This window comes from Stegostoma tigrinum, chromosome 27 (assembly GCF_030684315.1).
Source record: "Stegostoma tigrinum isolate sSteTig4 chromosome 27, sSteTig4.hap1, whole genome shotgun sequence".
Classification (NCBI taxonomy): Eukaryota; Metazoa; Chordata; class Chondrichthyes; order Orectolobiformes; family Stegostomatidae; genus Stegostoma; species Stegostoma tigrinum.
Window position 1 is genome coordinate 10,232,782 of NC_081380.1, and position 24,255 is coordinate 10,257,036.

Genomic DNA, 24,255 nt, shown 5'->3' on the forward strand with positions numbered 1-24,255 from the left:
GGCCACGGCACAATGATCTAGATATAATGGGTAGAAAAGAGAAATGTTCTAGGAATCGGGAAACCATAATTAGGAGAATAGATTCTATCCTCTGCAGCATGGACAGTGTTTCCTACCTGGTGTCAAGGTTCTGGGCATCTCTTCTAGGTTGGAGAAAAACCTGGTGTGGGAAGATAGATCTAGTTGCCATGGTCCACATGAGTACCAATGACAGAGACAGGACTAGGAAGTTCTTCTGACTGATTACAAACAGCTCAGAGCTAAATGAGATGTTAGAACCACAGAGTTAATTATCTCCGGATTACTGTCTGAGCCATATGCATATCTGCTTAGGGTAAATGAGATTAAAGAGGTAAGTGATTGATGTGGGAGAATCTGGTTTATGGGCTGCTGGCACCGGTAATGGATAAATAGTGAAATGTTCCATGGAACTGGCTTCATTTGAATGATGCTGGGACCTGTGTCCCAGTGTGAAGAGGTGAAGAATACTCAAATTGTGACAGGAAAGAAAAGGTATATGCAGAAGAGTGCAGTAGATATTTAGAATCAGAGTGAATAATAGTGGAGAACATTCGCAGCTTAAGGTTGTTTGCTGAATGCACACAGCATTTTTATAATAAGGTAGATGAGTTGAAGACACAAATGGAAGTAAATGACTGAAACATGACTTGATAGATCACATTTTGTTTTGGTTTTATAAATGTAGTCTCTTGCTCAAGCATAAGAACATAATTGTATCAGAGATAACGGGAACTGCAGATGCTGGAAAATCCGAGATAACAAAGTGTGGAGCTGGTACTTAAAGCTGAGCATCTTTAATGGCTCCAGGAAGAAATTATCTGCACTTTCAGGCTGAAAGTTAGTCATGAGTAACTAAGGCCTATTGATGTATTGGAGACAGCACTCTAATGTGACTACTACACGCAGTCTGGGTACTGGACCAGGACTGTGTTTTGGGTACTATACAAATGCTATTTTTTTTTCAATTGTTAAGTGTATTTTGGGATTGGTAGGATTACACTTCTACTGTGTGTTTAACAACCTTGGAATTTGTGCTTAAGTAGTTTGAGTCACTCTGGTTTTTCTTCATTTATTGTGTTCATAAACTTCTGTTTTATTCTTAAAGCAGCATTCTGTTCTTATGAGATAACAAAGTGTGGAGCTGGATGAACACAGCAGGCCAAGCAGCATCTTAGGAGCACAAAAGCTGACGTTTCAGGCCTCGACTCTTCATCAGAAAAGGGGGATGGGGGAGAGGGTTCTGAAATAAATAGGGACAGAGGGGGATGCAGATCGCAGATGGATAGAGGAGAAGGTAGGTGGAGAGGAGGCAGACAAGCAAAAGGGGCGGGGATGAGCCAGTAGAGGTGAGTGCAGGTGGGGAGGTAGGGAGGGGATGGGTCAGTCCGGGGAGGACGGACAGGCCAAGGGAGGACGGACCGGCCTAGAGACCACTGGAGTTCTTTCAGAATATAACAAGTAGCATTGATAATGGGGAGCTGATAAATATAGTATATTTGGGTTTTCAGAAGATATTCAATTATGTTGTCACATAAGGTAGTTTCACGAGGTGGGAGCTCATTGCATTGGTGATGATTTATTAGTGTGGATTGAGGATCAGCCACCTGAAGATGAGAAGTTGGGATTAATGAGTCTTTTTCAGTTTGGAAAATCAGAACTAGTGGACCATGACACAGGTTATTTCTAGGGCCTCGAGTATTTACTATCTGTGTTAATGACTTGTAGGAGGGGGCAGAGGGTGTCCTATCAAACTCTGCTGATAATACAAACATAGATGGAAGAATGTGTTGCAATGAAAACATAAGGAATCTGAGGAGGATACAGACTGAGTGAGCAGTGAAAAATTTGGCAGCTGGAGTATAATGTAGGAAAGTGTGAAGCCATGCATAATTGTGGGAAGGATCAAAAGGTAGCCGAGAGAGAGATTCCAAAAAAAGCAGTGCAGAGGAATCTGGCTTTTCTTATGCATGAATTACAAAATGTTTGCATGCAGGTGCAGCTAGCAGTTAGTAAAGCACATGGAATTTAGGCCTTTATTGAAAGGAGGTTGAAGTTTTAAAATTAGAGAACTCTTGTTACACCTTTTTATGGGCCTTTGGTGAGACTGCACCTCAAGTACTGTGTACAGTATTGGTCACAGTATTTAAGAGAATATTACTGGCATTGAAGACAGTTCAAAACAGGTCCATTAGGCTCAGAGATAGAAAAAAAACTGCAGATGCTGGAGTCATAGACAACATAGTGAGGAGCTGGAGGAACACAGCAGGCCAGGCAGCATCAGAGGAGCAGGAAAGCTGACGTTTCGGGTTGGGACCCTTCTTCAGAAAAAGGATCCTTCTGAAGAAGGGTTCCAACCCGAAATGTCCTCTTTCCTGCTCCTCTGAAGCTGCCCGGCCTCTGGATTCATTAGGCTGGTTCCTGAAATGAAGAGGTTGATTTAAGAACAGCCAAACAGATCAAGCCTTTATTCATGAGATTTTAGAAGAATGAGGAGGGGTGATCTTGTGGAAACATGAGATTTTGAGGGGGCTTTTCAGGGTAGATATTGAGTAGATGTTTCCACTCAAATCACGAATCTCAGGACACAATTACATAATGAAGAGGCACTAATTTTAAAGCTTAGAAACAAAAGTATGTCTTCTCTTCAAGGGTAATGAATGTCAGGAACTTACTGCCTACTACTTGTGGAGGCTTGATCACTAAAATTATTTAAAAAGAAGGTAGTTAGACCATACCCACTTGGTGTAAAGGCACCATACACACCCAGCATCCTACATGCCTGGTACCCTACCAAGTGGTGCCCTGGCACCCACCCACCTAGTGTCCTGCCACTCTACCCTCCTGGCACCTTACACGAGGTACCTTACCTGCCTGGCACCTGACCCACTCAGTACCTACACAGCTAGTATCCTCTATACCTGTACCCTACCCAAACTGGTAACTTACCCAACCAGCACCTTAACCTCCACATCTGTTACTTACTTACCCTTCACAGGAGCTGTCAAAGTGGCTGCTTGTGTTGTCAGACAGTTAAACCACAGAATAGGGGAACTCCTGCAGTGCAAAGGCAACGGGTTTAACTTCCCCTGAATCTCCGGTGCTTGACAGTTCAAGGATAAAGTCTGCGTTTCAGAGGGAGCTGTGATTGGAAACTTCTGCCAGGAATGATTTCCTACTGCAAGACAAACAGGACTATGATCACCACTCCTGAGAAAATCTGGCCCATTTCTCTTAATCAACAATTTATGACCTAAAGGAATGAAAATGAAAAATGTAAAATATTCCTTTTCTGCGTTTGAGATGTTGATTAACATTGTAATTATCGTGTCTTTAAAAGGCAACTCAGACATTTAATTCCATGCTTCGTACATATTTGAATGTGGATTTAATATAAACCCAACAGGTATCTTTTTAATATCGAATCCTTCACGGGATGTGGGCTTTACTGACTAGGCAACATTTACCCTCCATCCACAAGTGCCCGAGGACAAAGCGGTGGTGAGCTACTTCCTACCACACCAGTCAATGAGGTGTAGAAACACTGTCAGTGCTGTTAGTGCAGCATGTTCCAGGATATTTCCCCAGTATTTGTGAAAGATTCTAAAGTTAGATTGTGTGTAGAGGAGGAGAAGTGGCAAGAAGGGGAAATAATTGGCCCTCGCTTCCTGACAACACCTCAGCAAGTAAGTGTTGGGCAAGAAGGTCCATTGGGTCTTTCTGGCCTCACCAGTCAATAAGGCTTTTAAGTGGTCCGTTGATGGCTACTTACTTAAAGATCGCAACTCGTCAGCTCTCCACTTGCATGCACCAGTTGGAAAGCCAGGGCGACTTGCCCAGCTCGTGAGTGCATCTCCATTTGCCCATTCTTGGGGTAATGGAGACAGATGGTCAGGGGCAGTGGACACCCACCAGCTCATGCCTCCACCTGCTCTGACAGCCCTGGCCTTTCCCATCTCATGGGAAGTAAATGCGAACCCCCTACCTTCACAGGTTCCCCTGCAGAGGCTCCTTCAACCAATGCTTTTTAGGGCTAAAGGCTTCTAAGACTTGACACTGATCTGCCTGACTGTACACTCTGTGCCAACAACAGAAAATTGTGTCCCGTGTTATTTTTTCAGCGAAATGCAGCTTGATGAATTAGTTGCCTCTCATACAGATAACCAACATCTATTCACGCATAGTCAGATATATGTTCATCCTTAACAAAAGGCAGACGATGTGTATCCTTTTTACAGACCAGCCACAGGCTTCATACAACATCTTGGCCTGTTTCCACAAATAAATGAATTCCGAGCTATAGAAAACAAACCACTGCACATCACATTTTGCATTCTTTGCTTTCCTTAATATAATGATTCACACAGATGAGCAGTGATTATTGGTTTTAACCTCCTCTATCTGTACTTAGACTTGTATCCCATTGTTGCATTTTAGCCAGAAATTCAGCAAGCTGATTTTTTCCGCTTACGTTTGGTTCTCCTGGGAATGTTGACCCCCTCAGTACAGTCCCATATGGGGCCATCAGTGGATAACAATGGCAGAAAGCTGCATCAAAATCTTCACTCCATAGCTTCTCATAAGAGCTCCCCATGGATTCCTCTGTAGGCTTCTACTGTGTGCCACAGTGTACTTATAAAGTTAATTTAAACTGGACCAATTCAGATTATTTAGATTCCAATTTCAATTTGTTGCTTAATTTATATTCTGCTGTTCCTTCTTAACACAAGGGCACTTCACTTAAACTTCATTAGATCTTGCCTTTATTTGTTGTAGGTAACACACAGCTCTCAGATTGTGGCATCCGAGGGAACACTGTACAAAGACCTGTTTCAAGAATATTTGGTGGTATCAAATCAAAAGAATATGAATGGCCATGGCAGGTCATCATTAATTTAAAGAACAATGTAAGTGAACACCTTTTAAGGCTCCCAAATAACAGAGTATTGTTAAATATATCCACTTGACATAACAGCATCCATATGGCTTTCTTCAGAGTTTTGATCCCAACCCTAAACACCTGGGATAGTAGGAACTGCAGATGCTGGAGAATCTGAGATAACAAGGTGTAGAGCTGGATGAACACAGCAGGCCAAGCAGCATCAGAGGAGCGGGAAAGAAACCTTTCTACAGAAGGGTCTAGGCCTGAAATGTCAGCTTTCCTGGTCCTCTGATGCTGCTTGGCCTGCTGTACTCCTCCAGCTCTACAACTTGTTATCTCCTATACACCTGGAGATGTGTTTGAACATAGAACGTAGAAAAGTACAGCTCAGTACAGGCCCTTTGGCCCACAGTGTTGTGGGGTGGAATATTCCTAATCCAAAAACAAAATAAACTAACCTACATTCCCCTCAAATTCACTGCTGTCCATGTGCATGTCCAGCAGTCGCTTAAATGTCACTAATGACTCTGCTTCCATGATTACCACTGGTAAACTATTCCATGCGCTCACAACTCTCTGGGTGAAGAACCTCCCTCTGACCTCTCCTCTATACCTTCATCCTAACACCTTAAAGCTATGACCCCTCGTGGCAGTCAATCCTGCCCTGGGGAAAAGTCTCCGGCTATCGACTCTATCCATGCCTCTCATTACCTTGTACACCTCAATCAGGTCACCTCTCTTCCTCCTTCTCTCCAGAGAGAAAAGTCCGAGCTCGGTCAACCTGTCCTCGTAAGACAAGCCCTCCAGTCCAGGCAGCATCCTGGTAAACCTCCTTTGCACACTCTCCAAAGCCTCCACATCTTTCCTGTAATAGGGCGACCAGAACTGGACACAATATTCCAAGTGTTGTCTCACCAGGGCTTTGTAGAGCTGCAGCATAACCTCGCGGCTCTTAAACTCGATCCCCCTGTTAATGAAAGCAAAAACACCATATGCTTTCTTAACAACCTTCTCCACCTGGGTGGCAACTTTGAGGGAGCTATGCACTTGAACACCAAGATCCTGCTGTTCCTCCACACTGCTGAGAATCCTGCCTTTAATCCTATAATTGGATTGGACTTTTATCATTTCAGGAACATCTGAAGAAAACAGCAGCAGAAGGCAAAGACTTGAAACAAGCTACTAACCAAACTTAGAGTCACACAGCACAGAAACTTCGATCCAACTCATCCATGCTGACCAAGTTCCCAAACTAAACCAGTCCCATTTGCCTGCACCTGGCCCATATCCCTCAACCTTCCCTATTTATGTACATGTCCAAAAGTCTTTTAAATTTTCTAATTGTACCCACCTCTATCACTTCCTCTGGTAGATACAGGCACCATCCTCAGTTTGGAAAAGATGCCCCTCAGTTCCCTTTCCTTAACAAAAGGAGGTTTGGACTCCCCTACCCTTGGGGGGAAAAAAACCTTGATGATTCGCCTCATGATTTTATAACCTCTGTGAGGTCACCCTTCAGTCTCTGACACTCCAGGGAAAAAGGTCATAGCCTATTATTATAACTTAAACCCTTCAGTCCTGGTAACATCCTTGAACATTTATTACATGCCCTTTCATGTTTGACATCTTTCCTATAGCAAGCAGACCAGAATGGTACACAGTATTCTGAAAGGGCAGCATGGTGATTCAGTGTTTAGCACTGCTTCTCTCATAGTGCCAGGGATGGGTTTCCTCCCACAGCCCAAAGGATGTGCTGGCTCAGTGAATTAAATTGTCTATAAGTGTCCAGAAGCTGGAATTGAACTTGGGTACCAGTGCTGTGAGGCACCAGTGCTAATCACTGAGCCATCATGCCTTTCACTCTGTCACTGATTCCAGGTGACATCTTTGCTTTCAACTTGTTAATTGAAGCATTGAATCATGTGTCATTATCTCTGCCCCTTTTCTTTTCCTTCTGATAGTGTTAATTCACTTCTGCCATCATTGGCATCTAGCTCTGTAATGCACTTCACTCATTATCTACACTTTCCTGTTTGAAGAGCAGTCCTCTTTCCCTGCTCCTTACACAGCCTAATGTCTGTAGTTATTGGTTTTCTTCTGCCAGGACTTTAACCTTCCCATGGGATCTATTGAGGTCGTGCTGCTTTTCTCATTTCTTCTCTTTTCTACATAGAACATAGAACACAGTACAGGCCCTTCGGCCCACCATGTTGTGCCAAACTTTTACCCTAATCCTAAAGTCTATCTAATCTCCACCCCTATCTTATACTATCATTGTATATCCTATCCGTTCTATTGAATTGCCTATCTAATGAGGCTGAATACACTACCCTCTCCGGCAGTGCATTCCATGCCCCAACCACTCTCTGAATAAAGAACCTATATCTGACATCTCCCCAAATCTACCTCCATTTACTTTAAAACTATGCCCCCTCGTAATAGCTTCCTCCACCTTATGAAAAAGTCTCTGGCAGTCCACTCTATCTATACCTCTGATCGTTTTGTACACCTCTATCAAGTCACCTCTCATCCTTCAATGTTCTAAAGAGAAAAGCCCTAGCTCTCTCAACCTTTCCTCATAAGACCTTTCCTCCATTCCAGGCAACATCCTGGTAAATCTCCTCTGCACCTTTTCCAACACTTCCACATCTTTCCTGTAATGAGGCGACCAGGACTGGACACAATACTCCAGATGTGGCTGAACCAGGCTTTTGTATAGCTGGAGCATAACTTCACGGCTCTTGAACTCAATCCCTCTATTAATGAAAGCTAACACATCACATGCCTTCTGAACAACTCTATCCAGCTGGGTGGCAGCTTTCAGGGAACCGTGGACATGATCCCCAAGATCCCTCTGCTCCTCCACACTGCCAAGAATCTTTCTGTTCACCCTGTATTCTGCTTTCAAATTTGTCCTTCCAAAATGAATCACTCACACTTTTCAGGGTTATACTCCATCTGCCACTTCTCAGCCCAGCTCTGCATCCTATCAACATCCCTTTGTAACTGAGAACAGCTCTCCGCACTATCCACAACTCAACCCACCTTCATATTGTCAAACCATACCATCTCTTCATACCATTTTTTCTTGACCTTTCTAATGCCTTTTTAATATGCTTATAAGTGTCCTCATACTCTTTGTGGTTTTATTCTGTCTCCTTCTCTCAATCATATCTCATGTTTTATCATTCATTCACTCCTGGTGTTTCCACGTCTCTTTCTTAGGGACCATCTGAGTTACAATGAATTTCATGCTCTGTTTCAAAGCATTGTAAGATCCCACAAACAACAACAACAATGTTAATTGCTCTAACTTGGGGAAAAAAAATTTGCCATCCATCTAAATAGTATTAGTATTCTCAACATTCATTCCAAACATTTAGCTGGAGACTCAGTTTGCTTTCCAAAGATGAAACTTCTATCTACATGGTGCTCTCTTCATTCCTCTGGGCAATGGGCCTAAAATTTATTTTCGACTTGTTCTGCTAATTACTTTTATATTCTTTGGCTTCTTTAAATAGGAAATTTGTGGAGGGTCAATCATCTCGAAACGCTGGATTCTCTCTGCTGCTCATTGTTTTAATGGCAGTCGGGAAATGACAAACATCTTGACTATACAGACTGGTAAGGTCAGGTCCTTTCTTTAAAACATATTTTCAGATCCTCTAAGGGGTGCGTTAATGTGTCAATCTGACTTATTTGGCAGAATTCTCACCTCTTAATGAATAGATTAGCCCAACTCCAGGATTTTAGCACATATTGTAGTTGACATTTCGTTGCGGGACTAGAGGACTGCTGCGTCGTCAGGGGTGGAGTATTCCAGAAGATCACTTTGGATAAATGTGAGGTTTTCCACTTTGGGAGCAAAAGCAGGCAGGTGGATTATGAGTTGAATAGTGATGGACTGGGAAAGGGGGGAGGGGTACAATGAGACCTGGGTGTCTTTGGACACCAGACACTGAATGTAACCATTGTAAGAGCATCAGGTAGTGAAGAAGGCAAATGCTATGTTTGCCTTCATAGCGAGAGGGGTGGAGTCCAGGAGCAGGGGTGTCTAGATTTGAAATGTTAGCTTGCTTTCTCTCCGTGGATACTGCCTGACCCACTGTGATCTCCAGCTTTCTTTTTGGTTTCCAGTGCAATTTTACAGGGTGTTGGTGAGACCATTGTTTTAGCTTCCTTATCTGAGAAGGTTGTTCTCGTCATGGAAGGAATACAACAACGGTTTACCAGACTGATCCTTGCGATGTGAGGTTTTTTGATTTGATTTGATTTATTATTGTCGCGCACCTTGAAATAATGGAAAGTTTTGTTTTTTGTGCAGTACAGGCAGATCATAGCATACACAGATCTTAGAGTAGAACAGAGCGAGGAATAGAAAGTTACAGATGCAAAGAAGGCGCACAAAAAGTAGACATTAACATTAGTTTCAAAATTTGAGAGGTCTATTCTGATTAATAACATCACGGAAGAAGCTGTTCTTGAACCTGATCTGTGAAAGCAGACTGGATTAGTTAGGGTTATATTTACTGGAATTTAGAAGACTGAGTGTGTATTTTATAGAAATCTATAAAGCTCTGACAGGACCACATAGAGTAAACACAGGGAAGGAGTTGTTTACATTTATTCACAGGATGTAGGCATCACTGGCTTAATTGCCCAATCCTAGACTAGTCAAGAGTCAACAGTCTGGAGTCACACATAGGTCGGACCAGGTAAGGGTAGCAATTTCCTTCCCTAAAGGACCTTAGTGAACCAGATGCGATTTTCCTCCAGCAATCATTATTAAATTCAAATTTCACAATTTGCTGTGTTGGGATTTGAACACAGATTCCTGAGGCATTCTCTGGGTCTCTGGATTAATAGTGCAGTGACAATACCACTAGGGTATCACCTCTATGTTTCTGGGAATACAGGACCAAAGGTCACAGTCTAAGGATACAGGGTACTCCATTTAGGACTGAGACAAAGAGAAATATCTTCATCCAGAGAGCGGCGAGCCTGTGGATTTCTCTGTCACAAAAAAGTGGTTGAGGTCAAAACATTTAATGTTTTCAAGAAGGAGTTAGATATACCCTAAAGGGGTCAAAGGATATGGAGAGAAAGCAGGAATCAAATTGAATTGTGGAGCAGTCTCAGAGGGTTGAATGGCTTACTCCTGTTCTTACTTTCTATGCTTCTAATAGACACAAAAATGAGGTTTAAAGCATCCAGAAATGCAAACAAATCCACAGCGTGCTATTTTACAAAGCTACCAAGTTTTTTCTCCCCTCTACACAACCCACTGATGTCCAGGGGAGTCCCTGAGGAAAGGTTGGAGTGCTTGTGTTTCACTCAGATATAAGGAAAGATTAAACAAAATGAAGCAAGAGGGTGTTTTAAGTCTGGGTGAAGTTGAGAGCAAGCTGGAAATTGTAAGCAAAATTGATGAACTTTTCCGATTCCAGATGAGAGAGGGAAGTAGCACCGTTGATGTAATCGACCTACCAGTGAAAGAGTTGAGGGTGAGGTCCAGAGCAGGACTGGAAAAAGGAATGTTCCACATACCCCACAGAGACACCGGCATTACTGGGGCCCATGCGGATAACCACAGCCATGCCTATGACCTGATAAAAGCTGGTGGAGTTGTTCAAAGTGAGGATGAGTTCAGCCAGTTGGAGGAGGGTAATAAAGGATGGTGACAGTACTACAACATTGCTATATGTGCACTCTTGACCTCCCTCTCCATTGATACTGCCTCCCATTGGCTCAGAGTGGTCCTGCTCCTCAGTCCCACAGCTCATTCAACTAGGGATTGAATTAAATTCCACCGAACATAATGGTACCATTATTGGCTTAGAATCACAGGATGCCTACAGTGTGAAAGCAGGCCTTTTGGCCCATAGAGTCCATACCGACCCTCCAAAGGACATCTCACCCAGACCCACCCTATCCTTGGAACTCCCATGGCCAACCCACCTCACTGGCACATTTTTAGATCGTAGGAGGAAACTGGATCACGCAGACACGGGGCGAATAAGCCAACTCAACACAGTTGGTTGCCTGAGGCTGGAATTAAACCTTGAACTCTGGCACTGTGAGGCAGCAGTGCTAAGCATTGACCTAACGTGCTATTCCCCCTTTCTACCTCACTCCTTCTCTTCCATCCCACAACAGTGGCTTGGGTGGGATAAAGCAGAACATTTTGGGACCTGCGAAGGTGGAGACCTACCTTCTCCAATTGTTAACAGCATCTTCTTGTTAAGGCTCATCAGTGGTTAGCCCTTTACCACGGCAAACCAAATGGTCCTTACAGCCAGTCAGGGAAACAGGACTAATAGCAGCCCCCTTCTCTGCACGCATTCCACACCAGGCAGGCAAAATTATGTTAATCCGGAAACAGCCCGCACAACATATTGAGTGAGAATGGAGATAGAGGCTGGAGCCTTGATCTCCCTGTGATTACTAGAAGTTTCTTATTCTCTTTTGCCAATTTTTGCACCATTATTCAAAATACAACACTTTGAGCTGTTTGTATATCACAGAAAATCTCAATGGGATGAACATCGGGTTTCTTATGTAAACTGTGATCCAGTCTGAGAGTTGGCGATCTAACTGCTGAATACTTCCTTCCAGGCTCAGTCAACAGAAAGAAAATGTCGCGGGAGTTTCAAGTGGTAGAAGTGATTATCCATGAAAACTTTAGCCGCCCTTCAGAGATGAACAACGACATTGCCCTTTTGAAGACTAAAGATCCCATTCTGTTTGATGCTCATGTGAGGTACTGCCATTCATTTCGAGTAACACAATGACTTTGATTTATTGAGGACTGTAAATGGAAGAGTGAAGGTAGACTAACTGATTAAAAGAGGAATATTTTGACAACGCGTGTGAAGTGTTCGGTTATAAAGTTTACAGTGGGGAAGATGACCCTTCAGCCCTCTGTGTAAATGATGACCTGGTGGAGTATTCCAAACACTTACTATTGGTATGCTCTTTGAATAATTTGTTATTCATTACATTCGACAGTTTGGGGGAATGTGTGGTACCAAGTAGCACCAGTAGAGGGTGGGGGGTGTGGTGAAACACTAAGGGCTAAATTTCACAGGGTGGTCTCAAGTTTTGCAAGAATTGTTCGGCAGCTAGCAGGAACCCATTCCACATTTTTGACCTCTCTCTCCATCAGCATCACCTCACACTGGCTGAGAATGGTTCTGCTCCTCAGTTCCACTCAGTTCTTTGGCTTGTTCAACTAGGGATTGCTTTAAATTCCACGCAATCCAATAATGTCACATTAGCTTGGGTGGGATAAAGCAGAACATCTCAGGATCAGACCTACCTTCTCCAACTGCTGAGATAAGAGCCTCTTCTTGTTAAGGCTTACCAGTGATCGCTCCTTCACCGCTGCAAACCAAGTGATCCTTTATACCCAGGTGCGGAAACAGGGCGAATGGCAGCTTCCTTTTCCGCACAAATGCCACACCAGGCAGGCATGGATTATGTTAATGCAGAAACTGTGGGTGGTTCAACCAATTTGGGAATGGTTCTTCCATCCTCAGGAGGGATCAGCAGTGCCAGGACTCAGCAGTAGGCTCAGGGAGACAACACAGGAGGTGAGTGATATTCAGGGGGCATGGGTGAGGGAGATGGAGGGGACAGATTTTGGAGGACAGGTAAGGAGGAACAAAGCCGAGGGAGTCGGGGGAGTGGATCTATGTTAGGAGCGGTGTCCCCGATATGTAAAGGGACCCTTCTGGATGTTGTGACCCACTCCCATACAGGCCTTTACAAAATTGTTATTCGCACATGGGCTCCTCACTCCCACCCATCGACCCACAATAGCCATTCTGAGATGAAGAGAAATGTCTTCACCCAGTGAGTGGTGAGTCTGTGGATATCTCTTACACAGAAAGCAGCTGCGCCCAAAGTAGTAAATGTTTTCCCAAAGGATTTAGATATAGGGCTGAAAGAATTTTTTTTTTGTCTATTCATTTGTGGGATGTGGGCATCGCTGGCTGGCCAGCATTTCTTGCCCATCCCTAGTGGAATCTAAGTGGAAGGGCGAAAGCGGGCACAGGGGACTGAGTTGGATGATTAGCCTCAATCCTATTAAATGGCAGAACATATCAAAGGGTTGAATTGCCTACTCCTGCTCCAATTTTCTATATTTAATGATTTGGGCAGCATGAAATCCTGGTCATTTAACTTGCTAACATTGCCTGTGAGTTCTTTAGTTTAATATATTAGGCGTTCTGCTAATTTTAGTGCCCACTGCCCTCCAGTGATGGGGAATGAGTCAAGGGTAGATGGAAGCTACTGGTCATGCCACTCTTTGTTTTCTCTGCACCCCATCCTCCAGAGAAAACACACCTGGCAAGAATGTAAAACATATCCCATCGGCATGGGATTTGAGGGTCCTGATTCCCTGATACATGAGCTGCTGTGTGCCCATATCGACATGTTTTCAAGAAAGAACAAAGAAAAAATTACTCACAGAATCAGGCCGTTCGGCCCTCCAAGCCTGTGCCCACATGTTTTGCCCTTCCATACTAAAACGTTCTTCACTTACAGGATCCATTTCCCTCTATTGCCTTCCTATTCATGTATTCGTCCAGGTGCTTCTTGAATGCTGCTATTATCTGTTTCCACCACCTCCTCTGCCGGCACTCACTACCAGGTGCTCGCCACCCCCCCACTTTGTGTGAAAAACTTACCACACACATCTCTTAAACTTCTCCCCTCACACCTTGAACCCGTGTCCCCCAGTAATTGACCCCTCTCCCCGGGGAAAAAGCCCCATACTTTCCACTCTATCCATGCCATTCACAATCTTATAAACGTCTATTAGGTCGCCCCTTGACCTTCTGGTTCCAGTGGAAACAAACCCAGTCTATCCAACCTTTATTCAAGCTGTAATCTCCCATACCAGGCAACATCCTGGTAAGGGTGTGGACATGGGTTTGATAGCAAACGTTTTGTCACCCTGCTCCGTCACATCGTCAGTGGCCTTCAGTGAAGCGCTGGTGTTCTGCCCTGTTTGTTATTTATATGCCTCGGTTTGCTGGGGCGGTCGGTATTACTTCCAGTTCTGTTTTTCAGTGGTTTGTACACAGGGCCCAGTTCAAAGTGTTTGTTGATGGAATTCTGGTTGGAATACCAGGCCTCCAGGAATTCCCTGGTGTGTCTCTGTTTGACTTGTGGGATTTTGGATGCGTTGTCCCCGTCAACTGAAGGCAAACATGCCATAAGCTTTTCTTCTTGCCTTATCTACCTTTAGTAATCTGTGGACTTACACATCCAGATCCCTCTGCGCATGAATATGCCTAAGGGTTCTGCCATTCACTATAATTTCTACCTGTACTTGACCTTCCAAAATGCACCACCTCACATTTGTCCGGATTAAACTCCACCTGCCATCTTTCTGCCCATGCGTCCAACTGATCTATATCCTGCTGTATCCTTTGGTAATCTTCTTCGCTATCATCAACTTCACCAATCTTTATATCGTCCACAAACTTACTAATTAGATCAGCTACATTTTTCTCCAAGTCATTTATGTAGGTCATGAATGGCAGAGATCCCAGCACTGATCGTGGTGAAACACCACTAGTCATAGCCGTCCATTCTGAAAAGCATCCTTCCACAGCTACCCTGTGTCTCCTATGACTAAGCCAGTTCTGTACCCATTTTTCCAGCTCACTATGTGACTTCACCTTTTGTATTGGAAAAGGGCCTAAAAAAATGGCCTTCCCTTCTACCTCGCAGCAGGCCAATGGGCTTACAGAAGTACCACAAGGATAAAGTCTCATGACCTCATGCAGATAGGCAAGATCAATGAGTGAATCTCCCAATGAGTTCTCCTACTCACCCTCCACCAGCCTCGGCGCCATCTTCACTCACCTGGTACTTGCCCTTGGCATTACTGCTCTCATGGTCTAAGATCCAGATAGCCCACCTTGTCCTGTTAAAGCTGCCATTGCTGCCAGCCTTTGACCTTCCCCACAGCTGGAGCTTGGTCCTTTGCCAGTTTTCTAACATCTGTACCATTCCGGCTTTAAACCTCTGGTGGCTCAGTGCTGCGCTGACAGCGTTGCAATCAATGGGGAGGTCGCCTCCACATTTGCCGGTCAGTTCGGGATAGGTGGGTTCATGTGGGAGGGGAGCACTGGGAGTTGTAGTCCACACCAATGGGAGGCCAGTGGCCCACACTGTGGGACTAGGGTGGGGTTGGGCACTGCAGGGAGGTCCAGCAATCACCACTGTGGTCTGAGTGGATAAATAGATGCATGCAGTGACTGGAGATGTCTATCTCCACAAGTCGGGCACTTGATGGTGAGGCTACAGTGCTGGCACAGGATTTGCTGCCAGCCAGCTCCCGGCCAACCTCAAAACAAACTAGGCTACAACCTCCCTCTGTGAGGATGCCTTCCACCCTCTACCAGGCGAGAGTGGCCCTTTCACCGGATGCTAGCACAGATCAGAAAATGTAGGAGCAGGGTAGGCCATTTGGCCACTGAGTCTGCTCTGACCTTCAATGAGCTCATGGCTGATGTGGTGACCTTTATCCCCATTTGCCTGTCCCACCCGTTGCAGTGGCACACCTGGGCTCAACACAGGCGTGAGATGAGTGTGGGGTCCATCATGGTGGGGGTGGGGGCGCAGGCCTGACACATCCAGCGGGGAGGCCCATGCCCCACCAGCAAGATTTTATCTGCATCCTAAAATAGATGCCAATTGCCCCTCGATGGAAAACCAGAATTGCAGGGCAGCTGTGGTTCCCAGAGTCCATCACTAGGTAAATCTTCTGGAAGTGCGGAACATATCAGAGAATCACACTGACTGGCAGCATTGCAATTTTCCATACCGTCCTGCTTCTAAAGCTGTCTTCGTTGGGCAAGGGAAGATTCCAATATCTGGCTGATGTTTATACAGATCACTGTGGGCCAACAGACCCCTCAAGACAGTCCTTGTGCTGATCCAAGTGACTGAACGTATCATATCCCATATCCTTACCTGTCCTGTTTCCCAAATTTCCTGACTACATCTACATGTGCGTGAAGTAGCAAAGCCATCCCTCTACATTTTGAATGCATTGTTAATAAATCTGAGATAGCAAGAACTGTAGATGCTGGAGTCAGACATAACAAAGTGTAGAGATCTGAAGGAGGGTCCCAACCTGAAACATCAGCTTTCCTGCTCCTCTGCTGCCTGGCCTGCTGTGTTTCTCCAGCTCCATACTGTGTTATCTCTTGTGAATAAATCTTCCAGGACTTGCAGAAGGATGATTTTAAAAGAAATGAAATCCTAAAACTAAGGTTTGAAGAGCATCCTTTGACCTACCTCAGGAAGGGAGTTAATCAAGCAATACCTTGCCTTCTGAAGCTTAAGAGGAGAACAGCAGTCATAATTTAAATTCGCCTCCACACTTTCTTCTGTCTGTGAGAGAATATAAATTTATTACAAATCGAAAGTGAAGGAGCAGCAAAGTATTTGCTGATGCTGAAAGGGTAGGATTGGTGGGTGGCCCGTGCCATCTTTTACCCCACCCAAGGGCAAGTGGGGTAAAAGAGATTTGTGAGAACCACCATTCTAAGCAAGCTGAACCAATCCCTCGGCTTATCTCTTGCAGACCAGTCTGTCTACCTTGCACAAAGAAAAGTGCAGAGCTCCTCTCCTCAGCAGCTGGTAGCTGGGATGAAGCCTGTCATTACGAAGGTAATACAAATTTGCCAAGATTTGTTTTAAACAAGGAATCTCCGACAGATCCATAACTTGCACCAGATCAGCTGACATATTCTGATATCTTGTTTGAAAATGTTTCATTCTCTCAGGTTCATCTTCATTTGTCTTTCTGCTGGTCCTAGCTTTTCTCACAACCAGTGATTTGCATTTGCTGTTTAACATTTAGGGTCGTATAGACATCACAGAACGGGGCAAACTGACTATTATAATCTCATGCACAAAGAAAGCATTTATGTAAAAACCGAAAGAATTGCAGATACTAGATTGGTGGAAAAGCTCAGCAGGCCTGAAGAGAAATCAGAGTTAATGTTTTCAGCTTAAGTGACCCTTCCTTAGAACTTCCTCAAAACGTTTATGTGCATGTATAATCTTACAAGCGCTCACATCATAGTGGGTAGTGTGCCTGCCTCTGAACCAGAAGCTTCAGGTTCAAGCCCTACTCCAGGTTCTGATAGCTCACAGCTGTGAGTTGTGTAACAACTCGCAAATCCTTCTAGCACACATCAGTGTCAGACGGTCAGAGTGAGAGAGGGAGAGATTCATGCTCAGCTCTGTGATGGAATGTAAGCTGGAACCTCTACCATGGCTATCCATCGCTCCTGACCACAAAATGCAGGTTAAAATGTATGTTGCCACTCCTTTGTAGGGCCAGTTGGCTGGATGGCCTCTTGTGGATCAAATTGGTGCCAAAAACATAGGGCTCAACGAGAGTGGAATTAGGACGTGCCTCCCTGCTGCACAAGCAGGACTGGGATCATGGAGAAGAGGGTTGAATCTGCTTTTGAGCAGAGAACTGATGTGAAAAAAAGTCACAGACGGTTACCCAATCTTTGAGAAGCTGGGATCCTCTAGTTGGACAGAGCCAACATTGACTGGAAATACATCTATAATTTGACCCAACAGAAACATCACAGAAATTCCGTTTCAAAACAGTTCACCTAACGTGAGAATAAATCAAACACACTATTCTGTCATTGCTGATAGGTTAAACTCCATTTTTCCACAAGCGAATGTCTGAAACTTCAAAGGGAGAGAATTCACCCTTAGTGCTAAACCAGTTTTAACAACTGCGCCCTTGACTAGACAACAACACCCTTTTAAAGTGGCACCAATTCAGAAATAGGTGGGCATTGAACCAAACGAGATTATCAAGACAGCTTGGTCAAAAAATGTGTGTTTAAAGAGAAGTCTTAAAACAGGAGAAAGTGGGAAAGGATAGAGCACAGAGCCCAGGCAGCAGTAGGTTGGATGAAAGAAGTGAGAAATGATGTACAACTGGGCAGAATTGGAGGAACAGAGGAGTCTAGAAGGACTGTAGAACTGGTGGAGATTACAGATATAGAGGGGAAAAGTGATGAAGGCTTCAAACATGAAGAGGAGAATGTTACAATCGTAACATTAAGGAACAGAGCACCAAGAGTTATTGAAGAATAGTTTGGCTCTGATTAGGATATGGACAGCAGACAGAGGAATGAAGTAACATTAACAAGGAAACAGAAGTTGGAAGCCAACGATAAAGAACAATGGAAGAACTGTGTGAAGGTGGTGAATGTAACTGTTTTAGTGGCTGATGGACTGAGGTGGGGCTACTTGAGGTGGTCAACGTTATGAAGGTGGGAGCAGGTGGTTCAACATTTAATATAGATTGAGAGGATTTAGGATTCAGAAGCTCAGTTAGCAGACAAATAGAACACAGATTTGGCCAACAGTTCAGTGTACCCTGTGAAAGTGCTGAGGGGAAAGGCATAGGATCAGTGAGAAGGATCAAAAATGATGGTTTGGACTCCCCAACATTTAACTGGAGAGATGTAGAGTCACTCTGACTGGTATCAAACAATATTTCCCTTTGCGTTTTTCCCTTGATGGATTATCCTCACATCAACTCACCACCTTCTCAAAGGCAACTAAATAAATGCTGGCCCAGATGGTGATGGCCATGTCCCACGAGTGAACGAACAGAACATGTACTCCGGAAATGCATTTGCACCGACCCATACTGGCATTCCTGCTCCAGAGACTGAATGTCAGGCAATCAGACTGACAAAGCAGTTTGTGGAGGAAGACCCTTAGATCACCACCACAGCATGGAAGCAGACCCCTCCGTTCAACCAGCCCACACCGACCATGTTCTCAAACTTACCTAGTTCCCAACAATATCCCATATCCCTACAAATCTTTCCTATTCATTTATTTATCCAAATGTCTTTTCAATGTTGCCAGTGCACATGCAGGAAGTTCATTCCACACACGAACCACGCTCTTGTGTGAAAAAATTGCCCGTCGCATCCTTTTCTAAGTATTCCACCTCTCACCTTAAAAATATTTCACCTGGTTTTAAACTCCCCCACCTAGCATAAAGACCCTTGTCATTCGCCTTACCTGTGCCTCTTATGATTTTATTAACCTCAATAAATGCTTTAGAGAAAAGATCCCAGCCTATCCATTCTGTTTTTCTCCCTCAAGCCCTCCATTCCCTGCAACAACCTGGTAAATATTTTCTGAACCCTCTCCTGTTTGTACCAGTTATTGATGCCAGATTCCTGACTGCACAACAGCCAATATCTAAGTATGTTGAAGTAGGGATGTGTGTTCAGTTGAATATTTGCTGCTGAATTATCTATTAACATTTTGTCCCAGATGGGCTATTGACAAGTCATGGTGGAAGAAATCAAAAAATAATGTCAGGTTTCATCACTGGATGGGGATACTATAAAAAACATGGATATATATCATCTTTTAACTTAAACCATGCACAAGTGAACATTGAGGTACGTGGTTCCCTGGTTTCTGTCTGTATCTCTTTACCTTCACAGTTCCTGTTTGTTCAGGCGGTTGACTAGAGTGTGTGTTATTTTATGGTGAAAAGTTCATAGAATCCCTACAGTATGGAAGCAGGTCATTTGGCTCAGCAACCCTCCAAAGAGCACCTGCTCCCCCCACCCCCCCACCTTAACCCTAACTGTGCATTTCCCACAGCTAACCCACCTGTCCTGCACATCCCTGGGTACAATGGGTAATTTCCCATGGCCAGTGCACTCTAACCTGCGCGTCTTTGGACTGTGGGAGGAAACTGGAGCAACCCCACACAGACACAGGGAAGAATGTGCAAACTCCACTCAGAGCCTGACGCTGGAATTGAACCTGGGTCTATAGTGCTGTGAGACAGGCAGTGCTAACCACCGAGCTACTGTGCCACCCATTAAGCAGGCTGGAGCTGTCACCTTATCAAATGTGTATGGTCCTGGGATGACCTGACCAGGTGGACGCTAAGAGGATGTTTTGAGAGACACCAGGACTGGTACACACAGTTCAAAATAAACGATCTTCCACTTAAGATGGAAGTGAGTTTTCTCCCTCACAGCATCCTTAATCTTTGGAACTGTCTTCCCCAGAGTGCTACCGGTGGGGTCATTGAATATTTATTAAGGGTCGGTGGATAGATTCTTCTCTAACGAGAGATCAAATGTTACCAGGGGCAGTAGAGAATGAGGAAATAGGGGCCATTATTGGATCGGCCATTTTCCTCTTGAATGGTGGAGGGGCCAAATGGCCTTAATGTTCTCCTCACTGGGAGGTTTGTACAAGCTCAAAAGCTCCTCAGATCCGGCCCAGCTGACAGCGCGGAGGTTGTCAGGCCTCTCCTGTTGGCTACGACTGGACTGTTCAATGGGCAGCTACGCCAGTCAGTCATGTGGTCATTGTTGATTCAACCCACTCACTGGACCAGATGTGCATCAGACTCGGCCTTTTAACAGATAAAAACAAGTGGATTTTTGCAGCTGGCATTTAAAAATCTAAAAGCCTGACGTGTGTTCAACCCGAACTCCCTTCTTCTAGTTTTAACAGCGTAGCGTTTATCCTCCCTGGAGCCAATTGTAGAGACTGAAACCAAGGCTCCTCACTTTCTGGATAGCGTTTATTAACTGCTCCATCTTGCAGCTCCTTCCACACACCAATCCTACCTACTTTCCCATTATATCAGCCCGGTCGAGTCATTAAGCTGCCTAATGTTTGTGATACTAATAGGCAGGATAGCGGCTCAGACAGCTGAACTGCTCTCAGAACATGAGTTGATTATCGCAGTACATGTGCCTGAGAATTAAACACCACCTTAACCCTGGTTGGCTGGGATTCCCATGCTTCAGTGGCTCCCCATGACCCATGAAAAATTCCTGTTGGCTCCCAAAATCCTTGAAACTTCCAATTATCTGTCCCTGTTTTGTCTTCCATCCCACCCTTTCTCCAGCAACAACCTTTCCCACCAATCTCCCAGCCCTACTGACCCAGCTCAGGCCCTTCCATACCCTTCATCTCCATCTCCTGGGCATGGCCTGTAACTGAAGGGCAGCCCTGCCATGCCAATCTAACAGGCTGCAGTCAAAAAGTAGGAAGTAAAAATCTTAATCAGGTTCTTCCATTACAGTTGACAAAACACACACAGACACACGCTCACAGTCACACACACACACACGCTCACACAGACACACACTCACACACACACACACACACACACACACACACACACACACGTATGCACGCACACGTACACATGCACAAGCACACACACGCACACAGACTCACACACAGATGCGCATATGCACCAGACATACGCACATGTGCACACTCACACATACACACACACACACACACACACACACAGACTCACACACACAGATTCGCATACGCAACAGGTGCACACACAGCACACTCATATACACAGATGCATGCACACAGACGCACACACACATGCAGACATGTACACAGACACACACAAACACGTGCACAAGAATGCGCACAGACGCACACATAGACGTGCACACTCACACACAGACATGCACATAGACACAGACACAGACGTGCACACACGCATTCACACACTCAAGCACGCATACAGATGTGCACACAGACACGCACATGTAGATGCACACAGGCACACGCACAAAAGCACACACAGATGTGCACACACACACACAAACACGTGCACACACAAGCGTGAACACATACACAGGCATGCATGCACACGTGTACACACACACAGACGGACATGCTCACGTGTGCACGTGCATGCATTTGTGTGCATGCATACAGGCACACACAGACGCAAGAACACACGTACATACACACACGCACACACACGCACATGTATGCAGATGCACAAGCACACGCATGCACACACAGACGCTCATAAGCACCCAGACACACACACACACACACACACACACACACACACACAAACGCACATGTATGCAGATGCACAAGCACATGCATGCACACACAGACGCCCATAAGCACCCAGACACACACACACACAGACGGATGCACACAGACGCACACATAGACATGTGCACACTCACACACAGACATGCACAGACACACAGACACAGACACATACACATGCAAGCACACACACAAGTGCACACAGACACGCACACACAAACGCACATACAGATGCACACAGACACAAGCACACAAAGGCGCGCACACACAGATGCATGCACAGACACATACACAGACACACACAAACACATGCACATGCAGGTGCACGCACACCCACACACACACAGATGTGCACACACGAAGATGCGCACGCACAGACGCACACAGACACAGACACATGCACACAAGTGCACACACAGACACTCACACACACCTCTCACACCGACATGCGCACACACGCAGGCACACACACAGATATGCACACACAAATGCACATGTAGACATGCCCACACACTGACACACACACAAAAGCATACACAGACGTGCACATAGACACATACACACAGGCATGTACACATAGACACACACAAAAACGTGCACACGCAAGCATGCACACACACAGATACACATGCACACGTGCACACACACAGACAGACATGCTCACGTGCACGCAGCATGCATTCATGCGCACACATACAGATGCACAGACACAAGCACACACAGGCGCACGCACACATGCATGCACAGGCACGTACACAGACACACACAAACACATGCACAAGCACATGCGTGCACACATGCACACACAGAAGAAAACACACAGGCGCACACACAGGTGTGCACACAGACATACACATGCACACAGACACACAGATGCACACACATGCAAGCGCACACACAGACACACACACTGTTGCACACATTGATACATGCACACAGAGACATGTACACATACACACAAACACATGCACACACAGGCACACACACACTGACATATACACACACACAGACACAGACGCACACACACACAGACACGCACAAGTACAGAAGCACGTGTCCCCACACACTCAGATGCCCACGCACACACAGATGCACATAAACAGACGCATACATGTGCACACACAAGCGCACACGCATGTGAGCACACACACGCAAGCACACACACAGGTGCATATGCACCCTTTCTCATACACACACACACACACAGACGGACACACACAAGCATACAGATGAATGCACACACACAGGCGTGCACACAGATGGACACTCTTGCACACACACAGGCAGACATGCAGATGCACACACACAGGCGCACACACAAGTGCACACACATACACATAGATGCCTATGCACACATGTGCACACGCACAAGTGCACACACAGACACACACAGACGCAAGTGCACACATAGATGCTCATACGCACACGTGCGTACACATGCACACACTCACATACAAACACACACAGACACACACACGTGCACACAGACACAAACATGCATCCACATATGTGTGTACACATGCACAACACATGCACACGCAAACACAGACGCACATGTGCACAGAGATACACATGCATACGCACACGCGTGCACACAGACACACACATGCATATACATACCTGTGCGTACACATACAAGCACACAGAGATGCAAGAACACACTCACAAGCACACACGCAAGCACACACACAGGCGCACATTCACACTCACACTCTCTCACACACAGTTTTCTGCAAGTTCTACAAAGCCCATGCCTGCCCCCAAGTTAATAGAATCCAATGCACTGTCAGGTTTCCAGTCATCCTTTGTACTACATGCTAGTGAACAAGGGTCTGGTCCTTCAGGGGGGTAGTAACCATGGTAACCAGGAGCTGAGGGGAAACATTTAGCCCCATGACTCATATCCCAGCCTGTTTACGATTGACAGTCAAGCAAGATGCCCAAAGGAAACTCGCAGAATCGCAGAATTGCTACTGTCCAGAGGGAGAAAGTCCTTCAGGCCATCATGTCTGTACTATCTTTCTGAGCGGTTAGCATTGTGCCAATCTCCCAATCACATCTGGGTGGTCTTGAGGCACTGTAATCCTGGAGATAGCCTGAAGACCCATGGAGGTGAGGAAGTTTAGAAATGCCCCCTGTGCCTCGCCACCACCATCCTCACGCTTCCCTCCACCCCCTCCTCACCACTGCACTGCCAGCCCCTGCACCCCCGACCCCGAATCCTACATGGGCACAGTTTACAGCATCACAGGGAATGACTGACAAGGTCCCTCCAGTATGATACATTATCTCCTGTTACTACCCTCTTAATGTTAAAAAGGGCCTACTTAGTAAGTCTGGAGAATGAGCCCACGACATATGAACATTGGGCTTTCTGATGATTAAAACATACCTCTACTGGCTCTGTTTTCTGCAGC

General features: G+C 45.3%; 1 protein-coding gene across 3 annotated transcripts in view; it reads left to right on the forward strand.

The window, feature by feature from the left end:
• LOC125464473 (complement factor B-like) overlaps nt 1–24,255 on the forward strand; it is a 76,518-nt gene that overhangs the window by 43,563 nt on the left and 8,700 nt on the right. For all 3 annotated transcript variants that reach the window (XM_048556811.1, XM_048556812.1, XM_059655496.1), the window contains 6 exons: nt 4,795–4,925; nt 8,422–8,524; nt 11,516–11,660; nt 16,509–16,594; nt 19,259–19,389; nt 24,255. The exon at nt 24,255 is cut by the window's right edge and continues 81 nt beyond it. In XM_048556811.1, the coding sequence (XP_048412768.1) occupies nt 4,795–4,925; nt 8,422–8,524; nt 11,516–11,660; nt 16,509–16,594; nt 19,259–19,389; nt 24,255 (597 nt within the window). The remainder of the gene's footprint in view (nt 1–4,794; nt 4,926–8,421; nt 8,525–11,515; nt 11,661–16,508; nt 16,595–19,258; nt 19,390–24,254) is intronic.